General features: G+C 42.4%; 1 protein-coding gene across 1 annotated transcript in view; it reads left to right on the top strand.

The window, feature by feature from the left end:
• Positions 1-22102, top strand: part of LOC141741582 (cytosolic phospholipase A2 epsilon-like) — a 38400-nt gene that overhangs the window by 9984 nt on the left and 6314 nt on the right. The window contains exons 4-18 of the mRNA XM_074582429.1: positions 7880-8016; positions 8833-8961; positions 9643-9683; positions 10249-10291; positions 10711-10774; positions 11712-11881; positions 12006-12101; positions 12870-12907; positions 14110-14245; positions 15764-15900; positions 16199-16424; positions 17856-17970; positions 18397-18534; positions 20381-20488; positions 21614-21802. Of these exons, the coding sequence (XP_074438530.1) occupies positions 7880-8016; positions 8833-8961; positions 9643-9683; positions 10249-10291; positions 10711-10774; positions 11712-11881; positions 12006-12101; positions 12870-12907; positions 14110-14245; positions 15764-15900; positions 16199-16424; positions 17856-17970; positions 18397-18534; positions 20381-20488; positions 21614-21802 (1767 nt within the window). The remainder of the gene's footprint in view (positions 1-7879; positions 8017-8832; positions 8962-9642; positions 9684-10248; positions 10292-10710; positions 10775-11711; positions 11882-12005; positions 12102-12869; positions 12908-14109; positions 14246-15763; positions 15901-16198; positions 16425-17855; positions 17971-18396; positions 18535-20380; positions 20489-21613; positions 21803-22102) is intronic.

Here is a 22102-nt window from a genome sequence, read left to right as displayed (position 1 = left end):
GTAAAGAAGATTTGGAGACCAGCAGGTGAAGAAAAAGATGTCTTTCTCTCCTTTCTGTCAGTAATTCCCCAGGTTCTCTGTGACTTTGGGCCTGTTTATTAAGGATGATACACCATAATGGAGCACTCTAAAACAGCATGCCATTGAACAAGATAATATAATATTAAATAGCTCTTTGTTGACTGAGCAGCACCTGCCCGTGCTCTCTCAAAGAAGCTGGAGTCTCTCAGGAAAAATAGCATGATACCATGTGATTTCAATACTTCAGTACAATGCAAAAAGATATCTTATAATTTTTAAGTGCTTGATTTTGCATTGATACTGATGCCTTTAATGTTTTAATATTTGAAAGTATTTGAAGTATCAGAAAACTAAAATAGCTACACTTGCTAACGTGTGCTCTTGAGAATTAGAAAATGGTGTTTACCTAGCCTTGTCTCAGCAATATGATCTTTTTCCCTGGAAAATGGATTATAAGTAGCTGATACAGGTGCTATCTGACTGTGAGATATCATTAGAAGGCTGACAATTTTTGTGATAATATATTTCAGACTTCCCTAGATTTTCATCTTCCAAGTATGAAATCCAGGAACAAGCCACTTTTCCAACCAAGTGCAGCAGCTTCTATGACTTGCTTTTTCTGCCCACGTGCTGGCTTCCCATCTTTCTAAGCACGCAGTTATCTGCTTGCTCAAGTTTCTGTTCACCTTCACTTTGCTAAAACACGCTCAATTTCCCTGATTTTTCTCTCAGTTTTTGGCAAGTGCAGTCACGACAGGTCCTTTGATGATTAAAGTTTTTTGTATTTTCCTTGACTTGCCAAATCCTGGTTTCAGAGAACACCACTTTCTATATGCTTCCACTGACACTTGTCGCTATCGTGTGCACCCAACTTGATCCTGAGTATTTTTTAAACATGCACCTCAAGATCTGTGGGATGCTTGTGTCGCAAACCTGGGATGGGGTCCCAGCTTATCCTGAAACCTGATGCTACAACTTTGCCTGTATGTGACACATGCTGATGGAGCTTGAAATGATTGCATCTGTTTTCATACAAAGAAGAAAACTGAAACAAAAAGAAAGCACCCCGCTCCTTCTCAGTGGATCAATTAGCCCTTTTCATAAACCTACAGTCACTCCACTACTTTTGCGGGCTCCTCTATAATTAGGTAATGTTCAACTCTGATACTTGCTTCATACTTCATACAACTGGTTTCTATCCTATCTTATATGCAAATTCTCTTGACAGACCTGAGCTAATTAGTTTTCACTGTATTCCTAACTGACCTTTATGCCAATTTGTAATCGTGGGTCAGACTCAAACACATATTTCTGGCACTCCCTGATCTCACTGTGGGCACTAGAGAGGCGGACACCCAGATAAGATCACTTACACTCATTCTGCTGCCCCGCAGGTGCTGAGCGTCATCACCAGGCTCGAATGCTTGTACTCAGTTAGGCTGGGGAGGTGGTGGGCATGCTAGAAAGGAAGCAATTCCAGTGAAGATTATGGGACTCTTAAAGTCTGGCACGTGCTTCGCAGTGGTATTCCCCTCCTCAGTCCAAGACTGCAGACAGCCTCAGGTAAAAGAATGACTTTTTTTGGACATTGGTGTGTTCACTTGCTCCTCCTCAGCTGGAGGTTAGTGCTAGTGTCAGAGGCTTTCACAAAAGCTCGTGTTTGTTGACTCTATTAATGGCATCACTTCTCCAAGAGAATTCCCTATGTGTAGGAGGAATATCTGGCCAGGATGGGGTGGCAGGCAAAACAGTGTATTAGCCACTTCCCTTGCTGCTAACACCCCTTCCAGTGAGTTTGTTTCCCAAAAGGATGAGAAAGGAGCCAGGCGATGGGAGAGGAGGACCAGGGTGACACAGGTTCTCCCAAACCTTCCAGCTTCTCACCTTAAACAAATGAGTTATTTGGTGGCCACACAGAGTTGCACCAAGCTCCCAGCCTGGCCCATTTTCCCCATCATTAGTGTATACTTGCTGGTTTACGGCAGTCCCTAAAGCCCACAGCTGGAGCCGACGCCCTTACCCTACTCCTGTGGACAAACAGACAATCAGTGAGGGGATCTGCCTCATCTGGCACAAGGAGAATGTCCTGAGATACCGCTAGTGGAAGCAGACCTCTCCCAGGTCCTTGGGCAATGCCGGTGACACAGACCTGCAGAGATGTGTCCCTCCCTGCTATGATTTAGTACAACGTGAAAGAGCAAAAATCTCTTGGATTCTAATGGATCTTGCATAACCCAGAAGACCTGAGTAAAGGTGTCTCTGTGACAGGCTGCCCAGCGAAACCGTGGCAGCCTCGGTGGGTACCGGTTGAAACCACATACCAAGAGCTGACCTTTGCTACTGGAGAGCATCTTCGGGCTCCTTAACGCAGCAGGGGTGGAAGAGGAGGGGTGTCAGGTCTGGCTTGTCATACTCAGCCTCACTGGTGCTGGGTGTTTCCACGCTCTGCGTGGACTGCAGAGGTGAATTTGAGCTGTATGTTCCACTGAGAAATTACTTGGAGTGTGTTTCAGGCTGACAGGTGACTTCCTCGTGGGATAGAAAATTCTCTGCTAGGTGTTGTCATGCCAGTTCAAGAGGCTGTGGGTAGGGGGATCCCTGTGATGAAGTTGTCAGAGCTGAGGTAGGGCAAGGTGAAATCTTGGGGGGTTTTGAAACGTGACTGTGTTTATCAGGTATATTTTCTAACTGTGGAAATCAAGTGCATGTGGAAGCTGTCTTGGCTATCAAAGGAAACTTGTTGGTCTTATCTTGGAGGTCAGAACAATCACACCACTCCCTTTACCCTTCCTTTTGGTTTTGGATCTTCCTTTCATTTTTTTATCCTCGGATGAAGAAAGAGCTTGCATATTTATAAAAAAGGAGCTCAGAGCCTTTCTCCTCTCCCAGCTTAAGAAATTATTTTGTGGAAGCTCTTTTATCCATTCAGAAGAAATTAGTCAGTTCTGGGATGAAACACCTAGAGTCTTTGCAAATCAGAGTGGTTTTTCAAAGACATCGGGGGTTATTTTTGCCATGGAAAATAAATGAAAGCAAATTAGGGAGAATACACCTCGCACAGGCAATACTCATGGTCCTGCCTCAAGAATGCAAGCAGCGCCATTGGCACAAGAGGTAGAGGTGACCCAGGGTACAAAAGCTTTTCTCTGTAGCTGCAGCAGGTACTGCACCCACTGTGTCTGCTCCAGAGACCAAACCCTACTTTGCCACTCACTGAAATGGCTGGACAGGATGGAGGGCTCATTCACACGGGACTCTGTCCATTACTGGTAGAGGACATCACTGATTAAGCATGGTAGATCTATGAGCCTTTATTATTTCCACAAGGAAGCTACAGAGAGTAATATTACACTTAAAAACGAGTGTTGCATCTGGATACTTCAGAGGACAGACAGAGTTCAGTTCAAATCAGCTCTGAGATGGACAGCAGTTGGAGGTAACATCTTAATATTGTTTGCATCATGCTATGCTGGTGAGGGAAAATTTCCCCAGAGAGCACGTCTGATGATTGAGAAATGGGAGCGGCTCTCCTCCTCCTTTTGGGTGAAGCTGTAGTAAACTCAAATTCAAGGGGAACCTGTCTGTGCAGGTGGAGAGGAATTCACTGGGAGAAAATTATTTCTTCTTTTTGGCATTATGAAATGCAGTAACAGGACAGATGGGATTTTATATTTACATTCATTATTCTTATGAGACTAGTTTTTCTTATATGCTTTGGCTTTCAGTGCTGTAATTTTCTTCTTACTTGTGGTGGAGATGAATGATTTTAGCATGTGACAGTTCATTTCAGGAACATGTCACAGGACTGTGCTCTCACAGAAGAGCAAGCATCCGGCTGCGATTCTGAACTTCTGAGTTCAGTCCTGAATTTTTAGCCCACCTTTAGCTTGTAGACAGAGATGAGAAATAGTCCCACCAACACACAAATGCAATTGAATCAGAAATTGTTAAAAACTGGGAAAGGATATCAGGGTCACCTAGTGCTGACTTCCAAAGAGACTGTGAGTTCAGATGTCTCAGCATCGACATGGGATGATATTATATCATCAGGGAATGAAGTTGCAACACACACACTGAAGTAAGGGCCTGGCATGGCATGAAACTGCTAATGATGCCCAGCAATTGCATTAAATCCAGAGCACGAAAAAAATGCAAATATAATTTTTTTGTATTAGCTCCCAGGTAGCAATGAATAAACTGGAAGATTTTCAGTAGCTCTTCTGTACACTTTTTTCATGGATAAGAGAGAGCGAAAAAAGCTGTTTAGTCATTTCAAGTGCTCCCACGTAATGAGAGTATCATAGCTTTCATAGCATTCAGCAGACATACAACTATCCTCTGATTTTTTTTTTATTTGTCCCACTGTTCGCCTCACGGCTTAGCCTGGCTTCGAGTGAACTGCCACTTCTACAGAAATGCATAAGCTCAGTTAGAGTCACAGCAAGGGGAATAGCTGATACTGTCTGTACAATTCAGGGAAAAGATAGTAAATCACAGGAATTTTATGGGGAACAATAATCCCTCCCCATCAGTAGGGACTGTAGATGAATTGTGGCAAAACTATGTATCACATAGCTCCCTTTCTCCACAGGAAGAGGACACGCTTTGTCCTAGTGGTTTCATCTCACCTCATCTTCAAGGTCAAATTTGCTCTCAGTAGTTACTAACAATTATATGTAATTTGTTTGTGACCATCTAGCCTTGATATTGCAGAATCGCACAGAGTGGCTGAGGTGCAAAAGCACCTCTGGAGATCACTTAGTCCAGCCCCCAGCTCAAAAGGAGGGTTAGCTACCACAGGTTGCTCAGAGACATGTCCAGTCAGGAATGTCTCCAAGGATGGAGACTTCACAACCTCTCTGGGCAACCTGTACGAGTGTTTGACCACACTCATGGTAAAAAAAAGTTTTCCTTATGTTTATATGGGATTTTCTATATTTTGGTTTGTGTCCACTACCTCTTACCTTTTGCTGGCCACCACTGAGAAGAATCTGACTTCTTTATTTTCCTCCCCCTTCCACCCAAATCAGGTATTTACATACATTAATATGATCCCCCTGAGCCTTCTCTGCTCCAGGCTGAAGAGTCCCAGCTCTCTCAGCCTCTCCCCATATGGCAGATACTCCAATCTCCCCACCTTCTTTGTGGATTTTTCCTAGGCTCGCTCCAGTATGTCTTTACTTCTCCTGTACTGGGGAATCCAGAAATGTGATCTTGCCAGCATTGAGTAGAGAGGAAGGATCACCCTCCACCTGCTGGAAACACTCCTCCCAATGCAGCCCAGGAGGCTGCTGGCCTTGTTTGCCACAAGGGCCCATTGCTGGCTCGTGTTTAACCTGGTGTTCACCAAAATGCACAGGTCCTTCACTGCAGAGCTGCTTTATAGCCAGTTAGCCCCTAGTCTGTCCTGGTGCATGGGTTTATCCATCTTCGTGTTCAGGACTTTGTGTTTCCCTTGCTGAACTTCACGAGGCACATGTTGGCTCAGTTCTCCAGCCTGTCCAGGTCCTCTGAGTGGCAGCGCAGCCATGTGGTGTGTCGACTACTCCTCCCAGTTTTCTACCACCTGCTAGGTGCTCTCTGTCCCACCACCCACATTGTTAATAAAGATGTTAAACAGTACTGGCTCCAGTATCAGCCCCTGGGGTACACCACTAGTGACTGGCCTCCAGCTGGACTTTGTGCTGTTGCTGCAAATCCTTTGAGCCTGGAAGTTCAGCCAGTTTTTAATCCACCTCACTGTCCGTTTATCTAGCTTCTACTTCATCAGTTTGGCAAAGAATTGTCAATACCTTGTTTTAAGTAAATATTTATGACAGCAACACACATATGGAAAAATAATTTTAGAAAGTAGCCTTATAAAAATGTTTTGTTAAAGAAAACACTTCAACAAGTCTGTAAATTCCAGATCAAACAGTAATAAAAGACATTAATAAATGCTGCAGCTGTTCAGTCCTGCTTGGGTCAGAGTTTTAGCACTGCCAGCTTTCTCAGTTCTATCATGAGTCTTGTTTGATACACTGCATGTTTTAAAGCTGGAATTTAAAAAAGGACAGAGCATCTTGGTTTTCATTAAGAAGATAAAGAAAGGAAAAGAAAAGAATTGGCCTTTGCAACTACAGCAAAAATATAGAAACGTGTCCTTCCTACACCCTACAATGGTCACTAATCGAAAAGGACAGAAATTATGTCTCAGATCAGTTTAACATTTCTGAAGTACATTCCATCTCAGACACTTTGGTGGTTTGGGGGATGCTGGATTCGTGTTTTCAGAACACTCCAGATCGGCAGTGCTAAGTGCATTAATGAGAGACAGGATGGTCTAGACAGCCTGAAGCCATGTTTAGTTCTTGGCATTTTTACAGGCTTCCTATGTGCTCTTGAGAAACTCTGTAGATCAGAGCCAGCGATACCACTTATCAGGACAAGTGTTACAGCTTGGCAGGCCGTTAGACAGCACAGTGAGGGGAGATGTTTTAGTTATCAGACAGATTGGTAATCACAGCCCTCCTGCGTGTTGTAAATTGAATCTTATGCTGGTAATTGCCAAAGTCAATATATTAGCCTATGACTTTGATTACGCAAAAATATGAGATGCTGAAATGTTGCCTGTGGAAATAATTTCAAAGACAGAAAGGCAACCTACCTCCTTCATGGGGGAAAACTCCCAGCAGTGTCAAGAAACTCCTTTGGATTCAGTGTGAAGAGTTACGTGGGAATCTCCCTACCTGACAGGCATCGTCCTCAGGGGAGTCCCAGTCACTGGGCCTCTGGATTTCAGGCAAGATCTTGTATTTAGGCAAAATATCTCCAAGCAATATATATGATAGGCTGAGCAAAAACACCAGTATGAACTGTCTTTTAACCTTGAGGAACTGACTCAAGACCTGTACCATGCTTACAAATAGTAGGTGTTCATCTCTCTGCTCATGAGGTAGTTATCTCTGTTGACTGCCATGAGATCGGTCTTCTCCCCTTCTCCTCTTTTCCCACCAAATCCTGTGTTTGCACAACAGGATGGATCAGCCCTTCCAGTTGCCTCTGGAAAAGTTCCTGTCCGAGGTCTGAGAATCTCTTTGGTGTTTGCTTGGTTCATGATCTACGGGAGATGATCCCTTATAGTAAGTGCAGGCTCACTCCCTTCGTCCACAAGATCCAAATCCTTTCTGCCACTTCAATTGCCTGGGAAGAGATGTGGAGTAGGAAATAGCTTCTACATGTTTCAGGCATCAGAAAACACCAGGAAAAGGTTCCAGCAACCTATTGACCTCCTGAAGAAGCAGTTGTACTGCTGGTAGGCCTCTCCCTTCCTACCCCACCTAAGGAGACAATGCTCTAGGGAGCTGGAATAATTAATTTTCCACTGTGAAGCGTTAATAACCAGGTATGACAGACACTTGTTATCTGAATCAGACTCAAACATGATTCTTTTAAGATTTCTCACAAGCTAAATTGCCACAGAGACAATTTACGCCCAGTATCTCTTAGGGTCTGAGGCTCATTCTCTGCTGCATCAGTCACAGTTTCTCCTCCTGCCAAATTTGAAGACAGATGAAACAATGTTGATATGGGGAAATATAAGACTCCTGGCTATTCATATTGTTCTATCTACTGGCTAGGACTGTCTTTTTTTCAAATGTGTAGGATCATGCACAGTTATTTGAATATGCTGCTTATTAAAAATAGTGTTGTGATGAAACACAAATTAATTTTATCCAGCTGTGTGATTTCTATTTTCCTGGTTTGGCCAATGTATATCAGGAACAACTGGCCATGTTCAAGCTACCGAGCATTTCAATGCCTCCACTTTTTGTGCTGTGCTTCCACTGCTGGATATTTTGTGCCTATGTTTCTGTAGTAAGCCAATCTGATTGCTACGTGAGCCTCTGGTTGCCAACAGCTTCAGATGAAAAATTCCACACCAAAACCATCAAAAACTGCAGAAACCCCGTGTGGAATGAAACTTTCTACTTCCGGATACAGAGACAAGTCAAGGTACACAACCCAAAACCTCTCTGCTCTATCTCATCTCTATGCAGCTTCTTTCAGTTTAGCCCAAAACAGGATGTCATGTCTTCTAATGCCTTTCTGAGTTTACTTAGAATTCCCCTAGCAAGCTGGAGCAAAACAATTTGCTGGAATTCACTTCTCTCCTAACAGATAATTATTAGATAATTATTATTTATATTTCAGAAATGTGAGCCTGACCTCCTTGGAGAAGGACAATGGGACCAATGACAGGGTGACAACATAGAGAAACTATGAAATGAAAATACAAAGCAACACTATAACTGAAAAACACTTCTTTCCCTGAGAGAACATGAAATAATGACATGTCAATGCTAGGAAGCTGATGAATTCTAGTATAATTAAGATCTTTACTAAGTTTGCTGCTGATAATTATGCTACACTCAAATACCTATGAATGTGTGGCTGAAAGTGGAAAGTCCAAGGACATAGAAAGGGGTTATTGGTATGAAGTAGCTTCTGTTGCCCCTGTTGATGAGGGGCAATATAGGACTTCTGGCTATCCATGTTCCTTCCTAAAAGATTGCATTTTTGGTGAAAGCTACTTAAAAGCATAAAATGTCACCCAAGAAAAATCCCAGTTCAGCCCTAATTGATGAGACTAGAATCTGTTTCTCATAAAGGAGATTACACTCATTTTCTTACTCTTCTTTGTGACACTTTGTCATCAATACTTCTTTATTTCCTCTCTGTAAAGCAGGCATTGAACGTGGAAGAGCTGCAGAAGGTCATACTTCTTGAGTATGTGCTAACAAATTGGACATTTTTCATTTCTTTTCCCAGAATATTCTGGAAATTACTGTTTCTGATGATGACATCATTCACGATGATGACCATGCAATTGTGCTTTTTGATGTAGCTAAAATCCCCCTCGAAGAAAGAGTGTTTACAGCATTCCCACTAAATCCACAGGTAAGAGCTCAGTCAGACATTTAGTACATCTTGATGTCCATTCTCTACCCTCTGATTAAAGAGGTGTGCTGTCTCTTCTCTCTTTTACCACCAGGACCAGCTTGGTGGTAAAAATGTAACAAAATTTATTGAAATCTTGGAAATTGCATGCCAGTGACAAAATAGACGGTTTTCTCAAATTTCTGTTGGCTTCCTCTGGCACAGATTACAGCCAAATTCACAAGCCCAGAGCAGATGCAATTTTAGGGAAGCTTTTCACTTTTAATAATCCCACAGAAAGTGACAGAGTTTATCTAATCCTCACAAAGATTATAAAAAGAAAAACAATACAAGGACATGGAAACGGCCCTTTTCCACAATATTTTACTAAACACTAAGTCTTAGCATATTGTGTTCAGCACATGGCAGCTGGCAGAGAAGAAAGTGTGAAAAATAAAGGTTTACTAAGGAGACTTGTAAGCACCAACCACCCTTTGTTCTGCTAGTACAATTGAAGTCTTCTTTTCCTTGGGGAAGAAAAAGCTGCTTCTGTCCTCTAATGCTGACAATGGTAAGCACAAAATAGAGTATTGTTACTTATTAAAGCATAAAGGAAAGCGTGCTTGCAAAAATGAAGGTCACCTTGCAAATCTCTGCACATGTTAATTGACACTGCTTCTTTTATTTTCCTTTCATTTTCAGAGGAGGGAGGAGCTGGAAGTTGAGTTTGTATTGGAGCGCATGTGAGTAAAACCCCATTATTATGGGAGCACCAGCTTGGAGTGGTGCATCAGTGGAGGGAACCCAGTATAATCTTAATACCTAGACTCACCCTTTTTCCCAACTTAATGTGCGCATCAGCAAATCATTATAAGAAAGGAAAATGCCACGATGTGGAAAATGAGCTCAGAATTTTTAACTCTGTGACTTTATCTTAAAACTTATATATTACTTATATAGTTCAGAGTTGGTTTTCTGGGGCTGGTAAATCCCAATGCAGTAAGTCTATAGTTTTTCTGAAGAGGATTCTCTGGGCAGCTCACAACTGAGGAGAATCTGTCTGCTGCCCAATCTGTGACATACCTGTGCTATTAACATTGTTACAAGCACTTTCCAGGTACTTTATTGCAATTGAATCTTTTCTGCTAGGTAGTTATGTGGCATCTAGTGAAAAGTGAGCATACCTCTGCAAATAATAGGAAGGAGCAAATTAAAAAAAAAAACAAACAACAAAATTAAGAGAGAAAAATGTGTCCTGTTCAGATTATATTGTTTATGAAATACTTATTATTTGTTCTTGTTTTCTAGCCGGGGTCCTCCTGAAACCATCATCACAAATGGGGCAATAGTGGTAAACTATTATTTTCTTTGTTCTCTTGTGTTCTTTCCCACATCACCCCTTGCCTTAGCTGACTATGATGGCAGTGAGGGAAACATTTCAATTCTTCATTCTGTAGTGATAGTTTTTCTCTTAGGAGCTTTATCTTTGAGGAGGCCAGCACGACCTTAGAGGAGCCTTCAGACTGATAGCATTTTCCTTTGCTTTTTCTGCACCCATTGAAAATTACAATATGTTTAGCATAGCACCATCTTCCCACGTGACAAGGAAGTTAATTCTCACTTTCACTGGGTCTAGTAGAAGGTCTCCAACACAGTTGGTTCCCACATTCAAGCAGTGATCCTTCCTATAATGACCAACATCGGCCAGCACTGGTGGTGAGATGGCTGGATGAGTAATCTAATTCTCTGTCCCCATCATGTCTGTTCTAGTGCCGTGAAGTAGCCTGTTTGGAAGTTCATTTGGACAGCAGGAGGAAAAAGAAGCATTTTTCAAGTAAGTTATTAATCCTTTAACTGCATATTAGTGATTTCACCCTCTCCAACAATGCCTAGAAATCACACCATCCAAATACTAAGTCTTTAATTGACCACATCTAAGGTGATCTGTGATTTGTAAAAACTTTGCAGTAGGGAACATCACCCGTTCTGCAGTAGGTGTAGGTTCAGGGTTCTGACTTCACATGGAGCCTTGTGCCAGACTAGAAACAACATCAGATGCTTGTACAGAAGGTATCTAAACACCAAGATGAGTTCCTGAAAACCCCTCCTGTAGTACTGCTAAGCCCTGAAGAAGCTTACTTCCTTAGGTGTCATAGTCCCTGGCCTTAACTTCCCTCAGGTTCTCTGACAGTTCTGCATATGCACAGAAACACCTCATTTTTTGCAGGGGTTAGCCGCTCAGCAGCTGGCGCCCGCCTGACCCTGATCAAGATCCAGAATCTAGAAGTTCCTCTGCTCACATCCCCTGAGGGGCTGGATCTGGTAGGCAATCTCAAGAGCATGCATAACACACACTGGCAGAATTAGCTCATCTCTTCATATAAATAGGAACATCTGCTGCAGAGTCAGATCTTATTCTAGGGGACTGAGAACTTCTGTTGCTTATTATTAGGCCCGGGATGAGGATGATTTACAATGCAAAGTACCTGGTTGCATTCATTGTGTCATGATGCGACTGCAATAGAAATGCAGCAGTCTAAAATTCAGTGCCATTCACATCATGCTCCCAGCCGGCTTCTTGTTCATCCCATTATAAAGATACAACCACCTGTAGCGTTTGGGTCACGGATCACTTTCAGAAGGCAGCTTTCCAAATACAAAAGAAGAGGAGAAGGGGTTTGTTCAAAGCTATCTTTTGCTTCTTTTTTTCCCTTTCTCTCTTTTTTGCAATTAGAAGTAATTTTTATGTGCATTTTATCTCATTGTTTTAGAGAATGAGCTAACATTTACAGTGAGAGGATCCTTTGAAGAAACCCAGAGAGTTTCAGTGGGCTGTGACTCCCGCTCCCTTCTCCCATATCCCACTTTCTTCCACTATGCCAAATACAAGCAACCCTCCCTGGATGTTGCGCTCACAAAGAAGAGGAGGCTTCCCACCGTTGTACGTTACTCCAGAACATGGTAGACAACACAGACAGTCCTATGATCTGACCTTTACGTGTGAGTAGGCAGAAAGAGGAGAATATTTCTGTCTTAACCAAAAAGTACTCCGTGCTCCTTTTCAGTTTGCTTGCGTGTCATGCGGAGCAAGAAGGAGCAGAAGTGTCCCCCTGACTCTCCCTCTGAAGTCACTCCCCTCCAAGCGGGAAGTAGTCGGAGAGGTAAGTGTTGGCTGGCCATGGGGAATCCTTTGCAAGCTTTTAAAAATTGTTGCTGGTTCCCAAGAAGCGGAAGCCAAAGACCACCTCTCTTTATACAGAGCCAGTTGTTTTCTAACCTCCCTCACACCTAGGGCAATGCATAACGAAGTCAATTATTTGGACTAAAATAAGATGGGAAATCCAGGGGAGAAGGAGGAAGTAGAAAAATGTCTAAGCTGCTGTTCATGCTCCTTCTATCGTCCACGTCCTTAGCCAGGCTGGAGGTCACTAGGTGCCACCGGGACAGTGGGGGTGAGGCTGCAGCCTGGCACACTGCCATGGCAGGCAGACCCGTGCCATGCTTAGGGGGTGCTCAGGCTTTTTGGCTTCCACTTTTATCTCACATTGTTGCGTGAGAGACTTTAGTTTCAACACCCCTGTTTAATGGTAGACCCTTCCAGGGAGGTCAGGCGTAGCACTGCAGCTCTTCTGCTATTTATTTGTGTAGCTAAGTAGTGCCAGAGCAAGCTATACCTGAGTTTCACAACAGAGAGAAGATGCAGACTACGGGTGATAACACCAATGTCTTTATTTATTAAATCGGTGCACATGTCTGGGTACTAATGAAACACTGAGAGGAGAGTCTAACTCCCAACCTCAGCTTACTGAAGTTCAGGGCTTTGTAGATGCAATGGTGACCCAAAAGGGCTATGTCTCACACTGAGTATGGGAAAAGGACCGTTTTAAACAAAATATCAATATTCCTAATTTTACCTTTCTAATTTTCAGCACAGAGAATTTGATTTTCACTTCAAGGTGAAACAATGGTAAGACACCTTATTCATCTTCCTTTTGTGTTTTTCCCCTCGGTTCTTTGAATTTGCATAGTTGTTGATCAACTTCCAATCCCTTTGTTACTGCCTGCATCCAGAATGCTGGCTCATCTTCATTTCAGACTATAAAATAAAACGAACTCACTACACAATACAGAGATTTCCAGCGGCCACGAGTTTATGTAATGGGACTATACAATGAGTTAAAAAAAGGGTTTATAAAGAACACACCAATTTTCTATTGATATTTCTCTGCAATCAAAATTATGTGCTAAGGGCCACTGTAGACCCTGTTTGATACCTCTACAAATTATTTCCAAATGCAGATTTTCAATAAAAGCAGTATTTCAAAACTAATTGAAAGAAACATTTCTGTTTCCCAGGTCAGAGAAAAAAAAAAAGACTAAAGTCAGATTACCTGGTCACTCTAGAATATGAAAAAAATGAAATAATAAATGTACCTGCATTTATATTTTAATGCAAATTAACTCAATCAAGTGACTGCTTATTTCTAAACCAAGGAAACCCATTGTGTATTTTGAGACACGGTTAAGGCCTTGCAAAATTTATAAGATGAATATGTTACATTATGTAGGAAGTTCTCTTCCCTTACAAAAGCAGTTCCATCTTCTATTGTGCTGTTTATTTTCGGTAAATAAGGTATGAGATGGACATACAGTTTACAGCTGTGATTTACAAACTTCTTTCCCACCACGCCTAAGAAAGATTTTCACAGCAGCTTCCAAACCGCAACGGTAGTGCTTATAAGTATCCATAAATGACTATATACACCCACACACAAACAATCATCCGAACATGAAAGCCCACAACTTCAGTCCACAATTCCCAGGTATCAGTGGAAGCTTGCGGAAGTTCTGAAGAGGCATTTAAAAGCCACCTTTAAAACACTGCCCTCTGCAGACTTTTTGCTTTATGTCTGAAAGGGAACAATTTTGTTACCTATAGTTATATTTAATTTCAGGCATCTTTGACAATGAGAAAAAAAAAAGGAAACCCTCTCAGTACAAAGGAAGATGTACTGTTGTTCTCCAGGAACAAACTAAAACACTTCATCTATTCCTGCTTTGCTTTATATAGACCTCATGGTGAAGGCATGTCTATTTATGAAGTAGAAGCAATTAAAATGCTGAATTAGACTATAAATGTGATGTGAGATACCTGATCCTCTGTTCCAGCCAGGAAGACCTAGACATACGTCTGGGGTTTGACCTGTGTGCCCAGGAACAGGATTTCATTCGCAAGAGGAAGAAGGTGGCTGCAGCTGCTCTGAAAGACATTCTCCAGCTGGAGGAGGACTTGCAGGACGATGAGGTACCTGAGACGTAATTATTCTCTGCTTTCTCCACAGCTGAGGGCCAAAATGTATCCTTTGGGTTCGATTCCCATTTTCCCGGAAACAGTGTAAAGTTTCATGTGCAAGCTATGTCTGACGTCTTTATTCTAGGGAAGAAATGGGTACTCATAGGGAGCATTAATAAAAACCTGTAGCCCTGTTGCTGCAGGATCTAGCTCTCTGTTGAGCCTGCACAACAGTGCAGAGAAGGGCTAGGTGCTCTCCTGAGCCAAAGGCAAAGATTCTTTTAGGCCTCACAGTCATCTCAGCCAGCTCTAAACTATTGATCCTGTACTTCTTTCACTCGTGGTTCAAACAGGGCTTTATTTTGTTGTGCCTTTTGTGCCGGCACTTAGGCTTCCATTGCGTGAGCCCAGCATGCTGCTGGCCCGCCTTCACCGTCTGCTGCAGCGAGAGCATGCGCTTGCTTGGCAAATGGGAACGATAACAGAGGGTCTGAGGCAAGGAAAAATCAGATTTCCCTTTTTTAATTATACTCCCAGGACTGCAGTGTGAAGCCTGAACTCAGATGCAGAGATGTAAATTTTCCTTGTTTTGCCGTAAACTGAGCTCAGCAGTTTTTTTGCATCATTGGACCTTTCACACACAAGACCTTGCCTTTAAATGCCAGCACCAAGCCGTGGGCCATTTCCTCCCCCTCAGATTTAGAGGCACCCATGCTTTTACCTGCAGAACAATCTCCCTAGAGTCTCCTGATGATTTGCACAAGGGATTAATTTACCCCAATGCATGGTAATAGCTATGTTTACTGTTAACAGAGCCAGTTCATACTTACAGACTAATCCTTCTTATAAGACTACTAGTCCCTGGATTTCTGTATCATCACAGAAAAAAAAAAAAAGTAATTGCAGCTCCCTTGCATCCTAGTATTGTATGCACACATGTGGTAGGTGGAGTGAGTATGGTTTCTCTTTCCCTCCAGCAACTGTAAAAGGGGATGGTGTCACCAGACTCTGGTCTCAGGGGATATGAACTGGTTTCTGCTCTTAAACCCATCTCTCATGATGCATCTAGTATGGCCTGTGAAATAGCTATACAATAGTAGAAATCGGCTTTAGCAAACTTCAGTAACAGAGGTTATTACTACTCACAGGGAAACTGTGAGACAGCACCTATGTTTTCTAGTCTATTGCATCTGAATCTGGTTCAAGTGGCAGGAGGTACCATTCCCTCTTTTTTCTTTTTTTTTTTTTTTTTGCTGGTCTGTGTTATTGATTTTGCAACAGAGCACTGAAAACGTGATGTTTGAGATGATGGATTTCATGTCGTAATGCACAGCTGCTTGGCAAAGAATGAAGTATTTCTTACTCCTTCTATGCACCATTATTAATTCAGGTTTTTCTTCTCCTTGCAGACTAGTGGCATGCAGCATCTTTCTTACTTTATCCATGCTGTAACTTTCTCTGTGCTGATCAATGATGTTTCTCTCCCTTCTCAGACCATGTCACTAAATGTACGTATGTTGGGATTAACAGGTACCTGTGGTGGCAATCATGACAACGGGTGGTGGAACCAGAGCTCTGACGGCCATGTACGCTCACCTTCTCAGTGTGCAGGAACTGAACATCTTGGACTGTGTCTCGTACATTACTGGTTTATCTGGCACAACATGGTAAGACCAAGACAAGCAAAGTCTTCATAGGAATTTTCTGTATGTGATATCAAGAAATTATCTGAAGAGTTGTATCATCTTTACTACCAAGAAAGGACTTTCTTATTGTGCTGTGGCTTTTTGTGGTTTCCTTCGGTGGGTATTTGCCAGCATTTGGAATTAATTCAGTCCTGATTAAACATGTGGATGGTACCACAGACACAAGTGCTTTTAAGGTAAATCAAGGCATGATAACTTCCCAAAGCTCTGCTTCATAACTCATATTTTTCCTTGTGTTTCTTTTCTTTTTCTTTTTAAGGACCATGTCAAACTTATATGAAGATCCTGACTGGTCCCAAAAGGATCTTAAGGAAACACTCAAGGATGTGCGAAAGCATGTACTCAAAAATAAGTTCTTTACTTGTTTTGCCCCTGATCGTCTGAAATACTATTTGAAAGAGTTGCGCCAAAGGGAGCGGGAAGGACATCAGATATGTTTCACAGATCTGTGGGGACTCATCATTGAAACAATGTTACATGAAAAGGTACAATAGCAGCACCTTTCTCTTCAGATTTGCATATTTAGTGAACATAGAGGTGAGGGCAGACAGTAAATAAAAAAATGGCTGAGATTGCAGGGACCTCTGGAGGTTCATCTTGTCCAACAGCCCTGCTCAAGCAGGGTCAGCTAGAGCTGGCTGCCCAGAGCCATGGGCTTTTGCATACCTGCACAGGTGAAGACACTGCAGCTTCTCTGGGCAACATATGCCAGTATTTGACCTCCCTTACAGAAAAGGGGGGGTTTTGCTTGTGTGTTTGTTTGTTTCTTTTTCAGACAGGTGCCTAAAGCACATGCCTTGGTGGTATCATTCTTTGTGTTTGCTGGCTGTGGTATGCAGGTTGTAACATCACACCTGGCACAGAAAGGGTGAGAATAAAGAGAAATAACAGGAAACTTACAGTATGAATGACTTTAAAATGAATTCGTGTGTAAACATTTAAATGAAAATCCTGCTGTTCTTTCAAAAGAGCTGCATGATGTGACAAGGTGAAGAAAAATCACAAGCGCAAACCTAAAGACAAGTACCTCTGAGCTGTTAATGGGATGACGTTACCCTGTAAACATTTCCACCAAAAGGCAATGTTCAGGCTCTGTTTTAGTATTTGTGACTATTTCCTTCCCAGTAAGCCCTTTCTGTTAGGAAAAGAAAACATTCCCCCTGTAACACAAATAACTCCACACACATCCAAATTTCTACTGCCTGAGCACAGCACAGTGCGAGGGACTCCCTGGGGGTGGCTCAGCGGGGAGCTGAGAGTGTCCCTGCAGTGCCACAACCCTGTCCCCCAGGACCAGCACCACCTGAGGGAAGCCCAGTGGCACAGCCGTCCCTACAAGGGCTGCTCCAGCGAAGGGGAGCACCTGCAGCTCTCCTTCGAGGAGGAGGATCTGAACTCCGCACCCTCTCAAGCCTTGGCACGTCTCCCAAACCGTCCTGTCCTTTCCACCCTGCCTGACTATGAAAGATGCTCCTCAGCAGAGGCAGTAAGGGTCAAGGCTCACTGAACATTAACCCTGCCTGAGGCTTGGCTCTGTCACAGGTCCGAGGAAAAGCTGATTTTCTGGGCAGTGGGGACAGGGCTTACTCTTTCTGAGTGAAATATTTCATGCCAAGAGTGCTTTTCAGACATTTACCTGAAATAAATAACATGAATAACAACATCTTCTTCCTATCATTGAAATCTTGGGGTTTTTTTTTTCAGCATATGAACTTAACCTAGGACTATTTGTGTGCTGGGGCTGGGGAGGGTCAGGGTTTATTATAGGGATAATAGCACCTCTCTGAGCTAGACTCTTGTGAAACATCCTAGTTGGAGCCCCGTGTGCACTGTGTTGTCAGAGCACAGGCTTAGATGAAGTGGGAGGCTCTTTGTGTCATCTAACTGTCCTCAGCTACTGTCCTTCTTCAAAACAGGAGGACTCCCACAAGCTCACAGATCAGCAGCAGGCACTAAATCAGGGTCAGAATCCCCTGCCCATCTACCTCTCTCTCAATGTGAAGGATAAAATCAGCGACCAGGATTTTAGAGGTAATAATACTCCGGAATTGCTTTTAACATTTAACCCCAATCAGTGTCGATTTAGGACTAGGTAAAGGAATCAGTTCAATGCACAAATTCTCTGAAGGGCCAATCCACCTAAGAGTAGAATTTTAATAAGTACATTTTTGAACATCTTAGTATATTCAGCTGTATTCGCAATCAAAAGCAGGATGATGGAGGACGCTGTCACGAAATTACTTGCTAAATTACCTCAGAAATCTAAAGTTTGTAGAGAAATTTAGCTGTAAGAGGACAATTCACTCTACATGTTCAACACTGTGAAATGTACAGTGAATAAATGTCTGTATGAAAAGTGTGTTATTCAGAAACGGGTCTGCCTTAATCTGGCCAATATCGTATGTTTTATTGTGCCTCTGCTGCTGTAATCAATCTGTCCTGTGCTTTTTCTTTCAGAATGGGTGGAATTCACCCCTTACGAGGTAGGATTCCTGAAATATGGTGCTTTCATTCATGCAGAAGATTTTGGTAGTGAGTTCTTCATGGGTCGCCTGATGAAGAAAATCCCAGAATCCAGAATCTGCTTTTTGGAAGGTGATTTGTTGCTCTGTGGAAATATAATTTACTATAATAATATAACCCACTCCTGCACAAACTCCTCTTCTGAAAGAAAGCAGTTAGTGTATTTTTTATGTGCCAGGAACAGTATATGGTAAAATATTAAAACTGGCAACAGGCCACCATCTGCAGGATTTTTCATCTTCTCTGCAATTTTATTCAGCTGAACAGATTTATTTGATTTCATATGTTCTTATGTTTACTGACATGAGGCCTTCACAATATTTATATGTCTTTGGCAGCAACAAAAGTTGTATAACACTGCTGCTAAGTTAAGTCATCAGTCTCTTCTGCAACCTGTCTCTAAAATACAGCCTTATACCTACAATATTCCTGCCACAGCTAACCCTGATTAATCCTTCAGGATAACACTTCCATTTTGGAGTGCAAATAGGTCATAATATTTACCTTTTTTTCCGTCTTGCATAAGAACAGCAAAAGCAGTAAGGAAATCTTTTTTTCCCTTTGCGAAAGCAATCTCTTGCCTCATTGTTCTTCCTATTTCCACCAATTGCATAAAGGAAGTTTCAGGGTTTTTTTGAGAAGTTAAGACTCTTTGCTTGTGTGGAGATTTCACTACAGCTAGTGGTGAGGTGTGAGGAAGCAGTCAGAATCTTCCCGTCCCTGGCTGCAATGTCAAACAAGGTACCTGGGTCTCCCCTTCAGCAGTCAGAAATGCCAGCAGGTCACCAGCTCCCTTCCTACATCTCCCACCTTGGCACTTTCTTCTTTCCCTGCTCCAGAGCAATGCTGGGACATTTGTGTCGCTGTTCCATGCCAATGACCCGGAGTCCCCCTATTCAGGCAGTGTTACTTATTTCAGCGACACAGTTATTTGAAAGGTTTTTAGCAAATTCCTTTGCACCCCAGCCCCACAACAGAGCGCGGACTGACTAGGTAGGTCCTGCAGCCCTTTCCCGCGTGGCCGAGCCTGTCCCTCTGCCTGCAGGCTGGCATTGCTGGGTCAGGCGATCGCCAGGCTGCTCAGGTGCAGCCTCTTCTCTCCATCACTCCATTTCTCCCAAGAGCCCCAGGTTTAGTTCTGCAGTTTGGAGGCTTTGGGAAGGCGCTGTTGCACACCCAGCACAGCTAACCATGCCAGGTGATGGTGTTTCCTCAGCCTGAAGATGACTGCAGACAGGTGGCAGTCTGGACTGCCATCGAGTTTTCCTATATCTGCTGGCAGGAGGAGGAGCTTGAAAATGTTGAATATGTCCTAAACCCTCAAAAATCAGAAAGCAGATCAAAAGACTCCTGCATTTACACTTTCTGTTTTAAAAACTTTTGAATCAGCTTCCTTATTCTAAGGGATATTAGTGTACGAATCTTGAATATTTTGTGGTTGACAGTCCTGCATGGTAACTGCATATCTGTGACAGGTTTATGCTCCAAATAAAAGCTTTAGAATTACGAATGCTGGGAATTTGAGGAATAACAAATTTTGAGGACAGGCAGAAAATATTAAAATGAACTTGACAAAATGTTATTTGCCACATAACAAAAATGAATGTGTTAGCAAATATACTGAAAATACTACCAGCCCTCTTAATATATGTCAGAATGACAGAATTGTAGGGGTTGGGAGGGACCTTCAGAGATCACCTAGTCCAACCCCCTACCCCTATTTATGTCAATATATTAGATTCTTTATATACATTATGGATTCATATACCAATTTATAGAGACAGTCCCCTTGTGCACTAAGATAACATAATGAATAAAGTTTGCTAGAGAATGCAAAAGGTACTGAAGGTCATCGTGAATGAAAATGCTTCCAGGTCTTTACTGGTTCACTTTCTGTCAAATATATCCTACGCCACAGGCATCTGGAGCAGTGTATTTTCCTTGAATCTTATGGATGCTTGGTATATATCTGTTCATTCAGAAGACTTCTGGCACAAGTGGACCCGAAACAAAATTACTGAAATAGGTGGGATATTCTTATGCCATTATGTTTGTTTGGTGGGGTTTTTTTGGTTTTGTTTGTTTGTTTTTGTGGGGTTTTTTTACGCTCTGTGCTGCTATTCTCTGACTGAATTTTTCAAAGCCACTTTGGAATTTCCTCTTCAGGGATTCCTGTAACTCACATGGTAACCAGAAGGAAATTCATGCCGTGTATTACAGTATGGCAATCATTTCAGTTGTGCGAGAAAAGAAACCACGGGATCTGTCACAGGAAAAAAAAAAGAGAGAATAGCCCTCATATGAGCCATTTTCAGAGAACAAGGGTAAAACTGGAGAAAAATACCCCTGTAGAGCAGAAGAGGCTGGAAGCCTGCCCTAGCAATCCACAGTCTCCCAGTTCCTCTCTTGTAAGTTGGAACATGGCATGAGGCTTCACAGAAACAAGAGCAAACACCATCCTTGCATCTCTGGAGTCTACAAAGCATGGATACAAACTTCAGTACTATTGAAAGCCACTCCAAACTAGTCATAAGGATGAGATTTGCAAAACACGCCACCTCATTAAGACAGACCTGCAGGGTGGGATTTCAGGAGGAAATACACCAGGGAGACATATTACAGAGGGAAAAAAAAAGATGAGAAGGAAGAGGATTGTAGCAAAAAGGGTGATTTATTTTATCTTCTTGCAGTTGTAGGGGGTAGTTCCCAGTTGTTAAAACAAGGAGCTTGCACTTGCTAGTAAGAAACATTAGTTATGTTTGTGTTTTTATGTGTATGTTGCTGAGAGAAACTGTAACACAGAGTAGCAAAGGAAGACACGGTAAGTGCAGGATATTGTAGCAGATAAAATCATAGAAATTAAAGAAAATTATTGTAGGTGAGTTGGACTCTTTTGCAGTACAAACAAGGCCTTTACCACTGTGGAGTGAGAAGAAGAAATAGATTTTTCAAAGCTTAGCACCACTGTGGAGTGAGAAGAAGAAATAGATTTTTCAAAGCTTAGCTGAAAAACTGTGAGATTTGTGGAGATCCTAGCAATAAAAAGAGAAAGAAGTCCAAGTTTTGCCAAAATGTTGAGACAAATGATGATTGCACAGATTGACATCAACAGTGAAACCACATAAAAGAACTATTATTCTTTCTTCTGCAGATGATGAAACCCTATTCCCTAAAAGACCAAATGAGCTGGATACTCGAGTGGTTTGTCCCACTGACAGCTTTTCAGACATTTTCCGAGAGGTTGCCATGTTACGGCCAGCAGCTTCAGAAATCCATAACTTCCTGAAGGGCCTCCAGATGAACAACAACTACCTAGAGAGCGAGTTTTCCAAATGGAAAGGTATGGTAATAATAGCCTCTGTTAGTTATATTTTAAACCATCCTTGTGAAAAAGAAACAATGCTTAGGAGATTATCAAGCCGGCTGCCTTTTTGTTCTACTCCCATCCTCTGATAATATTTGAAACTCTTTGTCACTGAAAGCTGAAATTAGGTAGCAGGAGAGGCTTCAGAAATAAGTTCTTAAAAATGTCATGAAGTCTGGTGACTGATAGATGAGAAAGATCCTGATTGGTCAACCAGCCTGTGTCTGCTGATGTGCCAGCCAGCCAGCCTGCACGCTTGTGGCATGGCACTGGTGC

Source organism: Larus michahellis, chromosome 4 (genome assembly GCF_964199755.1).
Source record: "Larus michahellis chromosome 4, bLarMic1.1, whole genome shotgun sequence".
NCBI lineage: Eukaryota > Metazoa > Chordata > Aves > Charadriiformes > Laridae > Larus > Larus michahellis.
The sequence above is the reverse complement of the archived record's forward strand: the minus strand, read 5'-3'. Positions and strand labels throughout refer to the sequence as shown.